At 39.9% G+C, this 18323-nt stretch overlaps 1 protein-coding gene across 3 annotated transcripts in view; it reads right to left on the minus strand.

Annotated features, from left to right (window-relative positions):
- TRAK1 (trafficking kinesin protein 1) overlaps nucleotides 1-18323 on the minus strand; it is a 136334-nt gene that overhangs the window by 76017 nt on the left and 41994 nt on the right. For all 3 annotated transcript variants that reach the window (XM_082326017.1, XM_082326016.1, XM_082326015.1), the window contains exon 2: nucleotides 13827-14119. Coding sequence is in view for 2 of the 3 variants with exons in the window: in XM_082326016.1 (XP_082182142.1) it covers nucleotides 13827-14119 (293 nt within the window). In the remaining variant the exon portion in view is untranslated. The remainder of the gene's footprint in view (nucleotides 1-13826; nucleotides 14120-18323) is intronic.

An 18323-nucleotide genomic window follows, 5' to 3' on the forward strand; every position in this document is an offset into this window, starting at 1 on the left:
TACCTAATTGCTCTCACTGTCAAGAATGTGGGGTTGGGTTTTTTGTTGGGGTTGGTTTTGGGGGGTTTTTTTGGCTGAAATGTTGGTTTGCCTCTTGTGAAGAATGTAAGAGTCTACACAGCCTGACTGAAGCGGTCTTCTTGGGAATAAAAAAAAAAAAGTTTGAAACATACAAACATTTAGTGTTTTTCTGCTTTTAATCAGTATTTCAAAAGAAATGGACTGATTTTACAGATGAAAGGAGAAAGTTTCAGGCAAATAATTTTGTGCAGAGAAGTAAAATGGATTGCTGTCTCATAAAAAGTAGCAGAAAATGGAATGCAAAAGAAGTTACCAATAAAAAATTTAAGAGGAAAAAATCCCCACAAAAAACCCAAAGCCCACACATGCACACACACAGAAGAAACTCGTACAGATTTATTGTGGAAAAGAAATCCACCAGAACATGAAGGACAGACAGTAAATAAGTAAGAATTATAGTGGAATACAAGTCAACCAAGACAAGTTTTCTACTCTATCATATAACAAATCTTGAATGTTTCTGAGCAATTCAAAAGGCCTAACAACTGGAAAAGACATTAATGAGTAACTGGAAAGGCAACTTATTATGATGCTTTTGTCATTAACTTCTATCGCGATTTTAAAATCTGTATACCAGTAGGAAATAGAGGCAGACTCTGATGTAATTGCCTATTTAGAAAAACAGGACACCGTAATTACACTTGGGTATGACTAAACATTAGTTCACCATTTAAATCACAGCAATATTCTCAGTGCTGCAATTACGTGGACTTCCCCTTCACTTTTCCTCCCCTCCCTTTTCTGAGGTACAGGCACTTGTTAAGAGAAGGTGTGCAGACTAACGCCATGTCCCATCCTGAAACACCAGTACATTTTATGGAAGACCCTGATTGTGCTTCCAGATACTTTTATTAATATTTCTGATTAAACTGCAAAAATAATTAAGTTAAATAAGTTCTCTACTCAGAATACCCGAGACATCATTTATGTTTTATGATTAAGTTAACTCAAGTCCAGCAGGCATAAAACTGTTGCACCTCCTCTTGTCCTAAATGGTGCCTTAATTTTACTGAGTTAAATACAACACCATAAGCCTAAGACAATTAATTGATCATTAATAAAAATGATACAACAAAATACAGTTGAACTATATCCTCATAAGTTGTTCTGTTACAGATTTGGGGTTTTGTAGCCTAAGCGATTTTAAACTTGCAGTTTTCTGGACATCCTTGGCAAACAGAAACTTCTACAAGCAAATTACAACAACTTAAATAGCTAAATGAATTATGAACTCATGATTCTTACTAAAGCGTGGGTCATTCCAGGTTCTGCTTTTGAAAGAAAAGAGTTAAGAAGAAAGATTTTCTAAGGCTCTTGTATACTGTAGAAGTCTGCAGTTTTCAGCACTTGGTAGAAATAATTAATATAAACAAGAAAATTTGTTAATTCTTTTCCATATTATTTTTGCAAGTAATGCATTCCAGTGCTCTGCTATCTTCATAGCTTAAATGTGGCAGATGTACAAACACCCTCACCTCTTTTTGGTGCAAAATATATTCCTCCATGCCCTATTCCTCAGAAGAAAAAGAAGTTCCTCAGTCTGCTTTACAGAAGTTTTTGACATTATTCCTCTGTATGTTTTATAAATGAGATTAAACCAAGTTCCTTCAGAGACTTCTTTTTTTTCCCTCTGCTGATTTTGTTGCTTCAGTTTCTAATCTACTCTTTCAATAAAGATGCAAAACTGGGCAGAACACTCCCATTGAGCTCTCTTCTGCATTTTTTTCTTCCTACTTCAGTATCGCTTTGGTAATTATTAATGGATTACTTATTAGTTTGTACCATACCTTTTCATACATTTGCATTTGACTGACTGGCATATTTCCCCTTCTCTGAGCATCTTAAACTCCTCTATCACCTCCCTCCCAACTTAAGATAGCCACCAAACGTTCACTGGTTGTTTCAGCTTGTTTACATTTCCTTAGAGGAATTTTTATTAGACTTGCTATCTGGATACCTTTGACTATTTAATCTATTTCATCTGTTCCCTCTCTTCTAGCCAACACCTCTATCCATTTAAAAAGAACAGTAAATTAACTTTTCTTTGTGAAGACTGAATTGAGGGTGGCTTTTTTTTTTTTTTTTTTTTTAATTATCTGGGGAAGAAAGAAATATAATTTTTAGGGCAACCAAGAGAGGATAAGAGTACATTTGGTTATTTTGGGATATACTCTTACAGCCCTCCTCTGCTGACACGTGAGCAAGGAGTTGATCAAACAGAAACTGGAGCGAGAGGTCTAAAACAACAGGAGCTGACTGCATCAAAGGGGCACAGCACCTCAAGGAGTGCCACTCTCCCTGTGTGCACATAACAGTGCACAGATCATAAGGCATTGAGCAGCCTGCTGCCACCCACTGCCATTTTCATCCTGCACTCACGCAGCCATGCAATACATTAGGTCACTTCCCATACAGTGTTGAACATAGGTTTAGCCGTCAGTGTTATTTGGACGGAGGAACTATGCCAGCACCTCATGACCAAGCAATTCAACCTCAACAGCTAACTTCAACTCAAGGGAAGCTCAACATGAACAACACGTAGACAGATTTGAAGATCTCATTCCAAACAACGTGGTCATCTAAAGCAGCTCACCAGTCAAACTCCATTCCCTACCAGGCATTTGGATTTCACCTGTTTACAGCTATGACTGAATAGTCATACTTTACTGTAGAAATGAAACCTAGCTTGAGTGATAAACAAGAAGCACCTATTCAATTTCAGCATCAACTTCATGTAAAAAGTAGTGATAAATTCAGAGAAAATAACCTAAAATAAAGGGGGGGGGGCAGCGTAACACGCAAAAAAAAATAACCCCAAAACATACACAAAACACATACACAGAGAAAACAAACTCTACAAATCTCAAAGCCTGGTATCTGCAGGAGTTTTTAGAAACACAATACAACACAGCTTATTGGTACAGTTATTGCATGGAACATAAAATATTTCGTTTTGGTCTGTCCAAATTCTGACCCAAACCACCCTCAATCTTTATGGTATTATGGGTTTGTTTTCAAGCAGAGGCTCCCCTTTCAAGGTCAGAAGGACTTCCAGGTCTCTACAGAACCTGCCGGCAGTAGATACTGCCACCTGGCGTTAAGAAGTGCCGTATTACCTGAACCCCTAAACCACAATTGACATCTTGTCAGCCAGTTTCTCATTTACAGCCCATTGCTGTAAACGGAGCAAAACAACTTCTCATAAACCCAACCCTGACATACATCGTGCTAGGGTCAGGGTTGTGCTCAAGAGGGAACAGACACACAAGTCAAGACAAGGAAGACTACAAGAAAACTACCCAGAGACTGCATCATTTCCAGAGCACCGTGCTCCAGAGTTGTGGTCCTGATGGAGGTGAACACCTTGCAAACAGCTCAAAGCAGCTGTGCTACCCTGAAGTGCCTCCTCTGAAAAAAGGGAACCAATTGCTCCACAGAAGCAGTGTGTCCAGCAGAACAACTACACTCTAGGTGTGACCTTGGGCTGCTTGGCAACTTCCAAAACACAAGCTTTGGTCATCAGGGTGTATCACCCACCCACCCTCAACATCATCCAGGGGACTCCACTGCATCACCACCCAGCAGCTGGTAGTCAGCCCACAGCCAGAAAGAGACAGTCTAAATACCCTCTCCTTTTAAAAAAAATTTTTAAAAGGCCAAACAAGGAAAAAAAGGCTTCTATAGTCACTTGCAGGCAAATTCTTTCATTTCCCACAACAGATTTAAAACTTCATACTTGTCACAAGCTTTTGAGGCAGTCAGGGAAAGAGAAGTAGATAAGAGCACAGGAAGAAAAATAAGATGAGAGAAACAAGGAAACTCTGTGGACAAAGCAAGAAGACTTCTTCAGTCTAATACGGAGCCACCTATTCCTCTCCCTGATTTTCAGTCCTGTCCCATCTCCCCACACCATTATACTTCCCCTTGATACTTCTAGCTTGCTAAAATTTAAAATAGAGAAACTTAAAAACTCTTTGAAAAAGGCTGGTCAATAAATAGCAAATTATTTTTTTAAAGAGCACACAATACCTGAAAAGGGTCGGTTCTGCGCTGGCTCCCTTCTAGTTAAGTAAAAGGAAGGTTCTCTGCAGAACAGGGCTACCACGTGGAGGCTAAAGTCCAGCCACATGTAATGCACAAAATAGAAGTTCATCAACTTGAGGCTATCTCATGCTAAACACTAGTGAATCTCAACTGCTGGTTTTGCTTCACATGATACGTATACACACACAGAGAACACAAACTGAAAGTCTGCGTCCCTTCTCAGAAGCCAAGGATCAGTAAGCACTTGGCAAATTTTGTATCCCTGTATGTAAAATGACATAAAATTCTATAGTACGTGTACCTTCACAGAAGAGAGCATTACATTTTCTACTATTTAAGTAGGAAGTTCCCTGTTTAAAATTCTTAGTGTATTCAGTACCCCCCCTATTTTTAAAAGGGTGAAGAAATACACAACTCCATAATGTGAAGAGTCATCCTGTTCCATAGGGCCAAGAAAATTCTGGAAACTCCTCCTGAGAAAAGTCACCTATCTAGCTCGACAACCAACCAAGAGGCCATGACTATGTTAGGATTCTTCTTTCTCGGCAGACCACAAGCCTGAAGTCTAATCCTCTTCCAGGCATTGAAGCAAGAAAGATGGTCTTTCTCTAAATGCTTTTCCAGCAGATATTTCCTGGCTGCTTGAAGCAGCCCAATAGCCTCATTTTCCCAATGCTTTCTGTCCATTTAGACAATCATGGAACGGAGTGAACTAGTCATTACCGTTGTGAGCAGATCTACATAAAAACGAAAAGCAAAAGGGTACATACGAAACTTCAACCCTGCAATTAGGCTTCTAGCTAGTCTGCTGAAGATGGAAACACAGCCTGTAGTCATCCATTATTTGAGCTCTATAGGCCCACACAGACACAGGCATTAATGATTAACTGGGGCCCAGAATTACAAGTATTTCTTGAACATTATTTAACAATTACTCTGCACATACACCTGTAACAGGCAAAACCCCAGAACTCACTACATTCCTATTCAATTTCAGTTCTAGGATGCCCAGAATGTGGCTAATTATACTGAAGTCTTACAAATGCTACTGCTGAACCCAACTGTACACACACGATACATATGTTCTAACATAAAGTGTGTGATTAATTTCTAGGGCAAAGAAAATTACTTCTAATAAAAAGAAAATGCACTATCCTCCCAACCCACTCACCTGCCCAAAGGGAAAGATGGCCTCAGCACCCTGCACAACAGAAGTCTCATTGCTGGCTGCAAAGTCAAACTGCTGGAAGAAAACCTCTTCAACAAGAAAGCTTTCTTGTTCCTTTAAAACTCAGACTCCTCAAAGAGCCATGGCAGCTTCTGTAACTTGACTGGCACAACAGGATTTTGGAATTGCAAGTCCTGCCACACCTTTAACCAAACCTATTTAAGCAGTGGTTCTTCTGCCTCTAAACATGGAAAATACTGCACAAAATCCAGTCTCTTCCATGGGAAAAGACCCCATGCCAACCTCGGGTACTCCCGTTCTGGGCTGCCACAGCACGGCTTCAGCTGACCTGTAACTTGGTACCGCCCACAGCACCTTCTTCCTTGCACACATTGATCTCAACTGGACTTCCCACCATGGAAAAGGCAGGTGGTATTTATGGTAGCCAAGTGGGCAAACTCAATCATGGAAAAGGAATTCTGGATGGCAAGTCTAGCCTATGGAGAAGAATGAAGCACCCGAACAGGGATTCTCATCATCTTCTCTATGTAATACCATGTGTCACTTCAGTTATCTGCCATTTCATATTTTAATTCATATAAACAGGCTCTTATAAGAGCAAGGATAGGAGTAGAAAGGAGAAAGACTTCAAGAGTTTGCTGCTCTTCCCCTCTCCCACCCTCTTTCCCCTAAACAAATCCAGCTGCATCACTGGAAAAAGTCCCTTCTCCCCAGAAGTTTTAAAGGATTTGTGCAAGGGTCGGGAAGCTGCACAGAACATAATCACAATTCTTCCTTTGCTACAAAGGAGAATTGGTATGAAGGATCTGATCATTCAATATTATCCAAAAAAATAATGTCGTGCTGGAAAAATCATTACATTGACCAGGCTGCCAGCTGAACTGGAAGAAAAAATGCTGTTCCTTGAGTTCTGCCACATCAGGCACTGGCCAAGCCTGTCTGTGGAGTGGACAAGCCATAGAACTGTCTTCCCATATAGGTCACTGGGCTCAGCCTACATCTGCATTTTTGGGTATGGAGAGCACTAATATTTCCAGCATGTTACCTTCCTTGGTAGGAAATTCTACTTAAATTTGGCAGTTAAAAGCATATTGAAGAAGTAAGCTGGGAGAAAACTTGGCTTAGCCAAACACACTAAATAAAGACTGGGACAAAGCTGGGAATGTCAAAGCTAACAAAGATAAAACCCCTGGAAACTGCTGGAAACTGCAGTTCCAATGCAATGAACATCATTGCTTATTAGGTTAAAGTCTCCCTGCTTTGGTTTCATCCTACACACATTCCTTCTAGGTATAAAAAGGTGAGACAGATCTTGGTGATGAGAGGCCATTAAACTACTAGTATGCCATAAACTTAAATTAATTTTGCTTCAGTATGGAAATGTTTCTCCTTGTAGATAAATGCAGTCATATTCATGCTTTTATTTTTACATTAAACAGAAAATAAAAGGAAACTCCACCACCACAGCTATTCTTTTAGAGCAAGAACAAAAGCTATTCAAGTATCAAATGCATGCTGGCAACGCTCTGTTCGGCAGCAGTAAGAATAAACACATTCATTAACCATTAAGATTTTCCAGCTGCCAAGACAGACTGAGAATGTCTCAAAAACCCATTGATAGATCACTGAGTACGGAAAACCCTGAAAAGCAATTGTCCTGCTTTTGCTTGTTGTTCAGCAAAGCTACAAAATGTGCCAGCCCCTAAACAATGGCTGTCAATGAAGCTTTAGAATCACAAGCAAAACATTAGAATTACTTCTTATGTAGCTTGCTCTTTAGAGATGTTGACTTTAAAGGGAAAATTTGTTGTTTCATGGTGGACACATACAGATACATTGAGGAAGAAAGGTAAAGCTGCACTCATTTAACATGTTATGAAGGTAAATTATAGAATAAAAGTATTTTCACATATTTAAATACACCCATAATCAAACATAGCTTTAGTCTTCCAGTACTATTCAAGTGCACCACAACAGGAAAACAAAAACCACAAAACAAAAATCCACCCCCAAAAAATCCACCAGGCACTTGCCTTCAGGAGTTCTTTCTCTGAAGAACAAACCCAGAACACTGATGAATACTTACTGCTTTTGCTCTTTCCTACCATGAATAAAGTGGACATTTATGAAAGACAAGTGCTTCCCAAAACAAGGGAAATCTAGAAAAAAATTTTAAAAAAATGTCACACTGGACTTCGGTAACTGCCACAGTTGCTTTCACAGTGACCCTAGAATTGATGCTTCACACTAAAAACCATATACTCTTCCTAGTATGATATAAGTAACCAAGAGGGCTGGGTAAGTGGCATAGCAGTAGCAGCAGAATTCTGCTCAGGAGGAAAAAAAAAAAAAAAAAAAAACAAAAAAAACACAAAACCAAACAAAACCAAAAAAAACCCACCAAACAAAAAAAACCCAGCAAAACCACAAAAAGATAATCCTTGCAAGGAAAAAAAAAGTATGCCTGGGCTACAGACTAAGAGGTAGCATAACAACCTGTCACAGGAGAGGAATCAGGAAAAACACTAAATTATTGGCAAAGAGTAAGAGGTGGAAAACAACTGATGGGAAGTGGGGAGCGGGAGGGAAGGAGAAGCTGTGTGAAGTTGATAGAGAATCCACCAAAAGCCAGCCAGAAAATTCAGGGGCAATGACACAGCAGGCATAGAGAATAAGATCATTTTGTTAGAGTATACTACACACAACTACAGTCAGACTCAGAATAGTTCCAGTCATGCTGAGCTACCTCATTTTAATAGGACTAGCATTTCTGGCATGCTTTAGAGAAAGAAAGAGTGCTCAGAATTTAGCAATAGCTGCTTATAGGAAGTAGCAGGAAAGAAGAGCAAGAAGAGACCATAACTAGATCAAGCTTATGGGATGAGACTGGTGACAGCAATAGCAAAGTAAATGGACTGAGGTAAGAGCCCATGTTCTCAAAGTTTTAAAGGAGAGATTAAGAAAGCTGGGAGAGGAGAAGGCTGGGGTGCGAAAATGATGAAGATTTTTCAAAATCATGAAGATGAAATCACACGGGAATGAAGAACTGATATTCATCAAATCCTGCATAACTAGAAAAACAAATACTGGCAGAAACCAGTGGGAGATTGGTTTAAGTATCGCTGCAAACACCCAGTAAAATCCATGAACTTGCAGGGTAACACAATCAGCAGATTTAGAAAGGTTGTAGCCAAAGTTCTTGTACCCTCTATATCCCTAGTACAACATTCTGCATGATCGGGGTACTTACGCTGAGAATAAACTACTGAGAGTGGCTGCGCACGTGCTCCAGCCTCTGCTGCTGCTGGAGTCAGAAACACAGCCCTGAGCCAGCTGGTCCGACCCAGGAGAGCAGTTCTTACGTTCTTCCTTTGAGTTCCAGCTCCACCAAGCAATATCTTACACCTCTTCTCTCATATCAACAAAACTAAGAAAAACATGGAAGAAGTACCCCAAAACAGGAATTGAAAAAGAAAGAAGTGCTAGAGCAAGTTTATGCTGTGTAGGGAACACCCACTAGAAGAGAAAGGTAACCACAACAGAACTCAGAGAGGTTCAGAGGGAAGCAATTCAAAGCTGCTGTTATTTTATCAATACTTCTGTAACCATTTCATGCTTAGAAAACAACCACCCAGCCTGTAACAGGTACCAAACACAACCAGAGCACCCTGTTCAATATTCTTGGAATATCAAGCACGGAAGGTCTGGCGGTACCTCACGCACCCGAAACAGGACAGTCACAGATACAGTATTTTCCCATCTCCCGCATAACAACAGCCAAACATTCTAGTAACAACCTGTATTACCAAAATCCTTAAGGAGTTATCTTGGGGCAGTCGTGCTTTGTCAGACTTGGAACAGAAAGAATAGAAATTCAGCCTTTCAAACAAAGGCATGAACCTTTGGGTGGGGGGCGTGGGAGAACTGGAATGGAAATTCTATAGGCCCTAGGCACACCCTTGAAAATGAAATGCCTACAGAAAAAAAGGTCAGAATTACGCTGGTTACCTGTAGGATCAGTCAGTCATCTAAACTGGCTGACATTGCCATGAAGAGCGGTAACATTTGATGGCAGAGAACAGAAGCTCTGTTTCATATGAGAACATAATTAAAGCCTGAATAAGGATAGAGGCAGGATGAAAATCCAGAGAAAGCTTTCTGCACTCAAATGTCTTTGTTGCTACGAGATTGCATGAGGTTTGAAAGCAAGAAAAAGTCGCTTTTTCTGGATGTCATGGCTACCCATCATTGCATTAAGGTAGAAGTTATACTACCTGCAAGGTAAAACAATACCAACTCTTCTCAGAAGTACCTCCCAGATGAGAGAAAAAAGGATTTAATGGTTTGACTCATCCAGTGATGTAACTTTATTTAAAAAAAAAAAAAAAAAAAAAATCGACTTGTGTTAATTACAAACAAAATAAGACACAGAACAGGTTATCACCACAAAGAATTTCCCAAGAACCCTCAGGAAGTTGCTCAGAACACGACAGCAGAGAACACACTTCTACATGCATTTGGAAAGAGTAGTGAGTATAATGAACACACGGATCATGCAAGCTAATGAAGGAGCTAGGCAATTTAAATCACAGTCCATTCATTCTCTCCTTTTTCAGAGAAGGATGAAGGAAACCTACATGGCATATTAAGCAGTTAGCTCTTGAATTACAAAATATATCATGCCAAAATCATTGCAAATAGCGAGTCTTCAGACATGAGAAAGCAGACTGAAAGTTAACTTACTGAAGATGGCTAATGATACTGTTATGCATATTTTAAGAGAAACAAAGGAAAACAAAACAAAACCACCCACCAAAAAAAAAATCTGGCAGCCAGATATTTGTCACAAGATTAAATCTATACTCCAGTGGTATTTCAGACTTCCATCCCCACTGTACTCTTCATTTCCAGAAGGACAGGATTTATCTCACAGCAGCTGATGGACAAGGAAAAAAGGCAATCGGACTAAGAGGCTTTTATAATTCACAAAATTGGGACTATTGTTAGTGATACTCTGCTTGATCATGTCAAGACAACAGCCCTTCCTGCTTTACAAAAAACAGGACGGGGGGTGTTAGACAGAGAAGGAAGCTCCCAACCCCTGTTGCTGTCTCCATCAACACCTGACTGGAAGTATCCAGGTCTGTACTGCAATTACAGGAAAGGCACAGACATCTTTAAAAGCACTTTGATTCCCTTTCTAGCAAAAGGAACACTAGATGGTGCTACATCCGTATTCCCATCTTTATGCTCTCAGATGAATGGTAGCAGCAAGAAAAAGAAAAGTTCAAAGGAAAAACAACTGGGACAAGATAGGTGCCTCACACATGTAGCAGCAGCCTGCCACTTCCACGTCATACAGTGATATGCTTCCATGTCATCCCACTGTCCACCAGCCTCGGGACTTGAGTCTCCTTCTGCCTATTTACCTGTAGGAGCTCCACAAGTGATAGCAGTAGAAACTCTGTCAGGCTATATTGAACTTTTCTCTTAAATCTTGCTAACAAAAACCAAAATGAAGTAATAATAATAAAAAAAAAAATCTACCACAGCAGCTACTGAATCCACTATCAGGTTTAATACTATTAGTGTTTAGAAAATACGTGCTCCACCAGTAACATTTTTTTTATAACAACTCTTAAAACATTCACAAACAACTTTTTTTTTTTAAAAATGGATCAATTGTCCTATTTCATTTGCCCTCCTATGCTCAAATTAGCACAGATTCAGAAGCATCTACTTGCACAGGTGTAACACTTCAGTTACAGCAACTACGAGATTTGGATTGCTTTACTATCAAATTCAGTGGGAAAGAAGTAGCCTTTTAGGGTGCTGCCCCCCACTCAGAGGTAACACTGGCTTAAGGAAACTTTTCCTTTCACTGTTTTTGTCACCCAGGCCCGCCCCTGCAGTGCTCATTCCCTCGGTTATGCCAACATAACTGCTTTCAGGCCACACAGTGGAAGAGATCAGAGGTGTGACCTAGCTAAAAAGTAACCTTCATCTCCCCTCTGACACAACAGCGGGGGAGGGCTTCTATCCAGACCAGTTGCCTAAAATACCGCCAGTTACCCTCCCACAGAAATCTGCTCAAGCACAATTCTGGGGTGGTTTGGGGACAGGAAATGTTTAAGCCAACCCTGTATCCAAGAAAACAGTCTTAGCACAATCAGAATGTGCAATGCAGCCTCAGCTACGCTACATCTGCTCTCAGGTCCCAGGCAGGAAAGACCATGCTGCTGACAGAGAATGCCAAAGTGCCTCTCTACTGCCAGCACACAGAATAGGGAGGGGGAAAGAAAGAAAAAAACAAAACAAACCAAAAAAACAAAACAAAAACAAACAAACAAAAAAAACCCAAACCACAACCAACAACTCAGCAAGCAGCAGGAATTCAAAATTCTTTGCACACCAATGGCCTTCTTGAAAGTTAAATAGCAAAATGCGCACATCATAAAATTTGTTCTTAGGCTTAAGTTGTATCAGAGTCAACTCCAACTACGTTACCATTAGCTGGTTACATTTCAGAAAGCATCACCACGCAGCACTGTGACTCAGTTTCCCAGTTTCTTCTTAACTCTGTTCAAGCCTTTATTTGCAAGAATTTTTGCAGATGACTTTTACAATAGGCTCTAGGTGTTAGTCTTACACTAAAAGAAAACAGATTACCCTGATTGCTGAATTTGAACATGCCTGCTCTGGGATGAGTTAAGGCTTGGTATCAGAAGAAAAATTAGGGTATATGTAGACTTGATATGAGCAATTTCTTTCCCACTAAATAGTTTAAAGGTGTAAATAGTGCTAACCTGTCAGCCAGACCTACACAGTCTTCATGTTAAAGCCTCTGACAATCCTTATTCCTCTGGAAGTATTTCTCTTTCTACTTGTTTCAAGAGTATACGCTGCATACCAGCATGTACTACTGATAAAGTAGAGGTTTTGCAGAGGAAGTATGAGACCAGTTTCTAACTCCCAGTCTATGCCCTTTGACACCTTCAAAAAGCACAGCAAAGAGCTGAAACTCAGAACAATCCATTTAAAAAGGAAAAAGAAAACAAAACAAAACAAAAACAAAAACCCAAAACCAACCAACCAAAAAAACCACCACTACTTCTACTGCAAGTCTTACCATGTTGTCTCCAGGTCACACACAGTACAAATTTGCTGCTGCAGAACAGCTAATTCATAAAAAAGTATTCTAGGATCAATCAGTAAACCACACTTGGCTGACAACTAAGCAAGAAGAAAGAGATTCAGAAACTACGTGAGGCTTGAAAGAGTGTGAGGTAACCCATAAATACAAGGGAGGAGGGATAGAGAGTTAGTTTCTGTTAACAAAACATTTATTTTATCTAGTAGCCTACCTGACTGAAAGTGATTTCAGTGTTAATCCTGCTGCTTGACTTCTCAAGGGAATAGGGATGGACATGCAGAGCATCTTCTCCCCTTCTTTCTATTTTCTTTTTTCAGAGTATCAACCCTCAGCAACTACACAGCAGTTGCGCTCAGCTAAGTTAAGGCATACTACAGAAGTATCTGTTGATGGTCATCATTAACTAATTCTCTGACCTACAGACAATTCTAGAAATGGCTGGAAGTAACTCAGGATAAAGGTATCTGGTAGTCAATTAGAAGGGCTCCAGTCTTATTTTCTATTTTTCTCAGTCCTCTCATTTGTCTCTCCCGAAAACTCAGCTGACTCCTCAAACATTCCCAAAAGACCTTGGTCTGACAAGGTCACTTTAAGCTAAAAGAAGCCTCACAGCTCAGCCAACTAACCATGCATTTGGAATGGAAACTGACTGTCATTTCATGGCCATATCCGTGACTAAACTGAGTTACAGTGATTATTCAAACACAAAAAAATTGGGTCAGCTGACCACATCACTAAAAATCTAATTCTATTTAAAATACCACACTTAAACACATATTCCATTTATTTGCATGAACTCTATGATAAAAAGGCATTTAACCTTTCATACAAGCATGCAGAAGAAGCTGTTCCTTATACATTAACTTTTATAGTTCCAGAACTAATGTGAAAAAAATGGAATGGTTTTGAAAAGCAAAAAGATGTACAGTCAAAACATGATGTTACATACCATTTCTCCCATCCCCTTCTCCCATAAAGCCATTCTCCTGTCAACATAAAAATCTAAATTATGTTGAACATTAGGACAACCATTCCATAATTTTAAGCTGCAGTATTTCCTTTCCCTCATTCCTGACTTTCAGTTGGTTTATTCTCCAAACAAACTTCAAATGGTTCAACTTCCCAAGCACATAAGTATAGTATCCTAATTTGGTCAAACCTATTTGCAAGAGCCTTAAACCTTACAAAGTACTTTCATTCAAAATTCAGATGCTTGTGAAATCACTTCTTAAACAAGAAAAAACGTGCAGAACAGCAGCAGCATTGCCCATGAACCAGATATCTCACCAACAGCTTAAGAACAGAAGCTTAACTATACGGTTCCACGTCCTTCCCAAGATAAAAGATTTGACTGCTTACCAGTAATGGTGCAGGCATCTCTGTACTCTCTGCAGTCTGGCACATCATCTTCCACTGCTTCACTTACATAGTGCTCTTCGTGAATGCCTGTGTCACAGGCTAGGACTGCATGATTCGACAGCTCCGAAGGAGGCACAGTGGCGGCCAAAGTGCAGTCGTGCAAAGCTGTGGCGTCCAGCTTGGCAGGTTTCACAGGGTTGTACAAACTGCCATCAGGGGGACCAGCACTGGAGACTGGGTCTGGCTGGCAGAAACAGAATTCTTTCTCTTTGCTAGAGTTGGCTCCAAGAAGTCTGCAAAACACAAAAGAAACAAATGTTCAGTTCAAGCCATTCCAAACAGCATAAATCAGAATAGATAATTTTCTTTTCCTTAAACATTAGTTTAACCTGATGAATTGAGCAAATCCTAAAAACTGGTCTTCACAGAGCAGCTGCTATCTTCGCACTTCGCACAGTCACGCCTAGTAGGAAAGTGCTATTCCTTGTACAGTGTTATTTACTAACGGCTAATTAAACATCCAGATTTTTGCCTAACCCAACTTGGGGCAAGCACAGTCCATCCACCTTAGCCCGTTCACCAACTGCCTTTCTCTCACATCAGCCAAGGGAAAGCTCTATGTAGCCCAGCTTGCTGCATAAGTGACACCGTGCAGACAGACTGCACATCACTGGTTGATTTACTGATACTTTAGTAACATCATCATTTGAAGTTGACTGATGCCAAACAATACAGAAACGATTAGGAGCTTATACTGTAACACTGCTAGGCTTATCCCCTCCACTGGGCCACCCTGCACAGCCCGGCCCTTCACTGCCAGACTGCCGGCTGGCATCTTTGTTCCCTTCACAGGGTGCACAGGAAACAGAAATCAAGGTGCACGGGGTTAAGGGAGTGTCCACTTACTGAGGCTGAAGCACTGTGGAGCAGCAAACAGGGAACAAAGTCCCTCAAAGACAGATACCGATGCCCCCAGCAAGATTAAATGGGCCAGAGAAAGAATGAAGAAGAGCACTTCCTATCCAAAAACTTCACCAAACCTTTTGGATAAGGGGCCAAAGGCACTGCAATAATTCATGGTGTAGTACTGCTTTTGGTTATCAGCAGCAACCAAGAAAAGATGCAAATGCTCATTACTGCTAGGAAAGGAAAATACAATCATGGGATCACAGGAAACCATACTTGGGAAAGGACTTGCAGGGCAGGAAAAAAAGGCTTCATATTTGTAGTATTTACAAGGCATAAGCAGCAGCTGAGAAACAGGCCACACAAGAACACCTGGACTACATGGGAAAAGCAGAAAGACAGCCAGCAAGACGACACAAATGCACTGGTCTGCAGGCAGAAGGTGTGGATGCAACTCAATTTGCAAATGCAGCTACAGAGCATGCTATGTTCAGTACTTCATTGAGAACTAGAAATAAAAGTTTTCTGGAGAATCCTATGAAAAAGGTTCTCTTTAATCTCTAGGAATATGTCCAGATAATCTTATTTTGCTGTTAAAGTTATACTCGGGATTTTGGCATCTTACTTTCTGGCATTTCTAGTAAACAACATTATCGCTTCACCAAAGCATAACTATTTCTAGAAACTCATTGCAAGACTCAAGCACCTGTGTCTCTAAACTGTCAAGATACAGATTATGCATTCTGGACCTTGTGGGAGTAAGCTTCAGAGAAACCTTTCAACAAAGTTATAACACTATACAAGCACCATCTTTTCTCAACCTATTTTCCCCTTTCACCACAGGCCTTAGAACAACAAAGCAAAATTCCCTCCCCCTCTCAGAGGGTCTCAACAGGGACTTGTTTACACTGAAATCAGAACACCACAACTGGAAAACAGATGGGGAATATTAACTCTGGGGGAAAAACAAACAAACAAACAAACAAGCCCCCACAACACCCTCATATACAAAATGACATTTCATTGAATTTTCCTCAATTCCATTTCTACATGGTATCACTTAACCTGGAAATAGTTCTCACACTGAGAGGCTCAAACCCTGTATTTTGTAATGATCATAATAGCTACAGGAACAGATTAAATCAAATGATAAATTTATGGTACCATACTCTCATACAAATGGTACTCTACTGTGGCAGCTGCAGGAAGAGAAAGTTTCACTCGACTGCTTTAACAGAAAATCTCATGGTTCCCCTGCAGAGCATCCATTATTCCTGCGCTATCACAGTACGTACTGAAAAGTACAATGGGGTCACTCATACTGATTATTTTTAAAATAGTCCCCTTTCAAGTGGCTCTTTAGGAATAACAAAAGGTAGATTACTGATATGAGAAATCAGTTGTTCAAATGAAATTGGAATCAAAATGCAAATCTTCGTTTTCCCCTCTGCACTGAAGACAGAAACAGCTTAAGCTATAAACAAGAAAATATGCTGGAAATGCACAGCCTGACTGATTAAAAGGGCTCCATTTTGTCCTACTTGCTACCACCCATCTGCGAATCGCGTTTGTTTTGGGAAACCGTTAGATATCTAAGTCTGTTGTTATGAACAAGGGCATGTCTGGGAGTAAGAAACTGAAAGCATTAACAGTACTCTTCAGCTTTTCTTGCCCTCCTCTCCCCTCCTCCCCATGCCCTGCGTTAGCGACTACAGGAAGCCAGCAACATAACAACACTGCTAAATGAAATAACACTGATAACCAAAGCGTGATTTGTGCGTAAAAGTCTTCAAGTGAGTTTTGGGAATCTGAGATCTTGTAACCTTTCTGGACACACTGACATTCAACATCTGACACACGTGATCACCTTTACTCATTCACCACTTTATCTTAAAAATAAATGGCACTTATGGAAACTATAAACAAATAGAGCTTGGTAAAAAAAGCAAACAAGCAACAAAAACCAGCCCCCCAAAAATCCTCACAAGTCAGTCTGCCCGGTCTGCTGCAGAAACGCATGTAACATCTACATGAAAAAGTTAAATTCTGGATTAAGGAAGAGAATTTGCCTTGATCTTAAAACCTCGTATCATGGAGGGAAGAAAGCAGGCATAAATGTGTATACCTGCTCCCTTTCAGACTTATTTAATATCCTCAATTTCCATACACACAGTGGAAAAACATTGTTCAGACTCTATCAAACCTCTAGAGGCGCTGTCTGCACGGCCTCTCTTTGCAAGGCAAATATTACCACCTAATCCAGGGGTGCACACTTTTCCTTTAAACTTTCATCTAAACCTTCCTGTTGCAGAGAAGAAAAACAAACCAGAGCTGAGCAGTATTCACCAGATTGACAAAACAGCCATGAAGAGAAACAGACATTGTAGCTACAGTACCCAGGAAATACAAAACATCAATATTATTCTTTAGTACTAAAGTCTCACCTGCATATACAGTATTCATAAGGAGATGATACAAATTGTTATTGCAGTGTTTTGTATTTACTCCTTCCGACATCCAAACAAGTACACAATTTCTAAGTTGGATTATGACTTTTCTTGATGAAAATTCAATGCGTTTCCTTCTTTCTACTGTATATGTCAACAGCGGCCTGCATACAGGATTTAAATAACTCTTCTACCTAATATGACGTAATTCAGCTTTTGCCTCAGTGGCTCTATTGCACCATTTCTACCACTCTAAATACAATGACAGTTTGGGGCCAATAAACAGACCTGGGTCTAAAGAAATATTTAATTTGGAATGTTCGAACCTAATTCTTCAGTATAAAACTGTTTGCAGAAAGATCACCATTCCCTTAAGTTTATCATCTGAATGTTTTTAACCAGGTCATTTTACTCTGAAAAAAAACCTCTTATTTGTAAGCTATTTGTTAAAGGCACTCATTCAGATCTTGCACTTTATAAGAGGAATGACATAAGCACAAAGACTTGCTCCTGCACACCTCTTCTGTACAATACCCAGATTTTGGTCTAAACGAATAAATGCTTAAAATAGAGCGTTTGCATGATTACTGTATGAAGAGCTTAAATTCTGTATACACCAAACACCATTGTCATCTAATAGTACATCTACACAATAGGTTGGACTATGACTGCAGTGTAACTAAGACTCGATCAAGAAGTACATTGGGTACCGATTACAGTGTACCTGTGGCAGCCCAGATTACAAAAGCCAAGTCAAAAATTGAGTTGCGGTTAGACAGCACTGCATTCCACTTTAAAAAGTTATCCAGCTGTAAGTACCTAGGCAAAGCAGTTCAAAGCTAACAGATACATTTACATCAGATGACAGCCAAGATTTGAAGGTTTTGAGGTAAAGAAAAAAAAAAAAAAAATCTCCACATCAGTCAGACACTTCTGGGTTCTGGCCATTAAAAAAAAAAAAAAAAAAAAAAAAAGTTCATTGCTCGTTTGCAGCATATTTTGGGGGAAAGGGGGTTGAGTTTCCTACACCACAAATTTCATACAAATGCAAATAAAATAAACCACTTGCTCTTTCACAGCCATTTGAGATAAAGTTTTTCCGCATTCAGGATTAAACACAACTTAACTCTGAATCTCAAGACAT

Source organism: Platalea leucorodia (assembly GCF_965183815.1).
Source record: "Platalea leucorodia genome assembly, chromosome: 1".
Lineage (NCBI taxonomy): Eukaryota > Metazoa > Chordata > Aves > Pelecaniformes > Threskiornithidae > Platalea > Platalea leucorodia.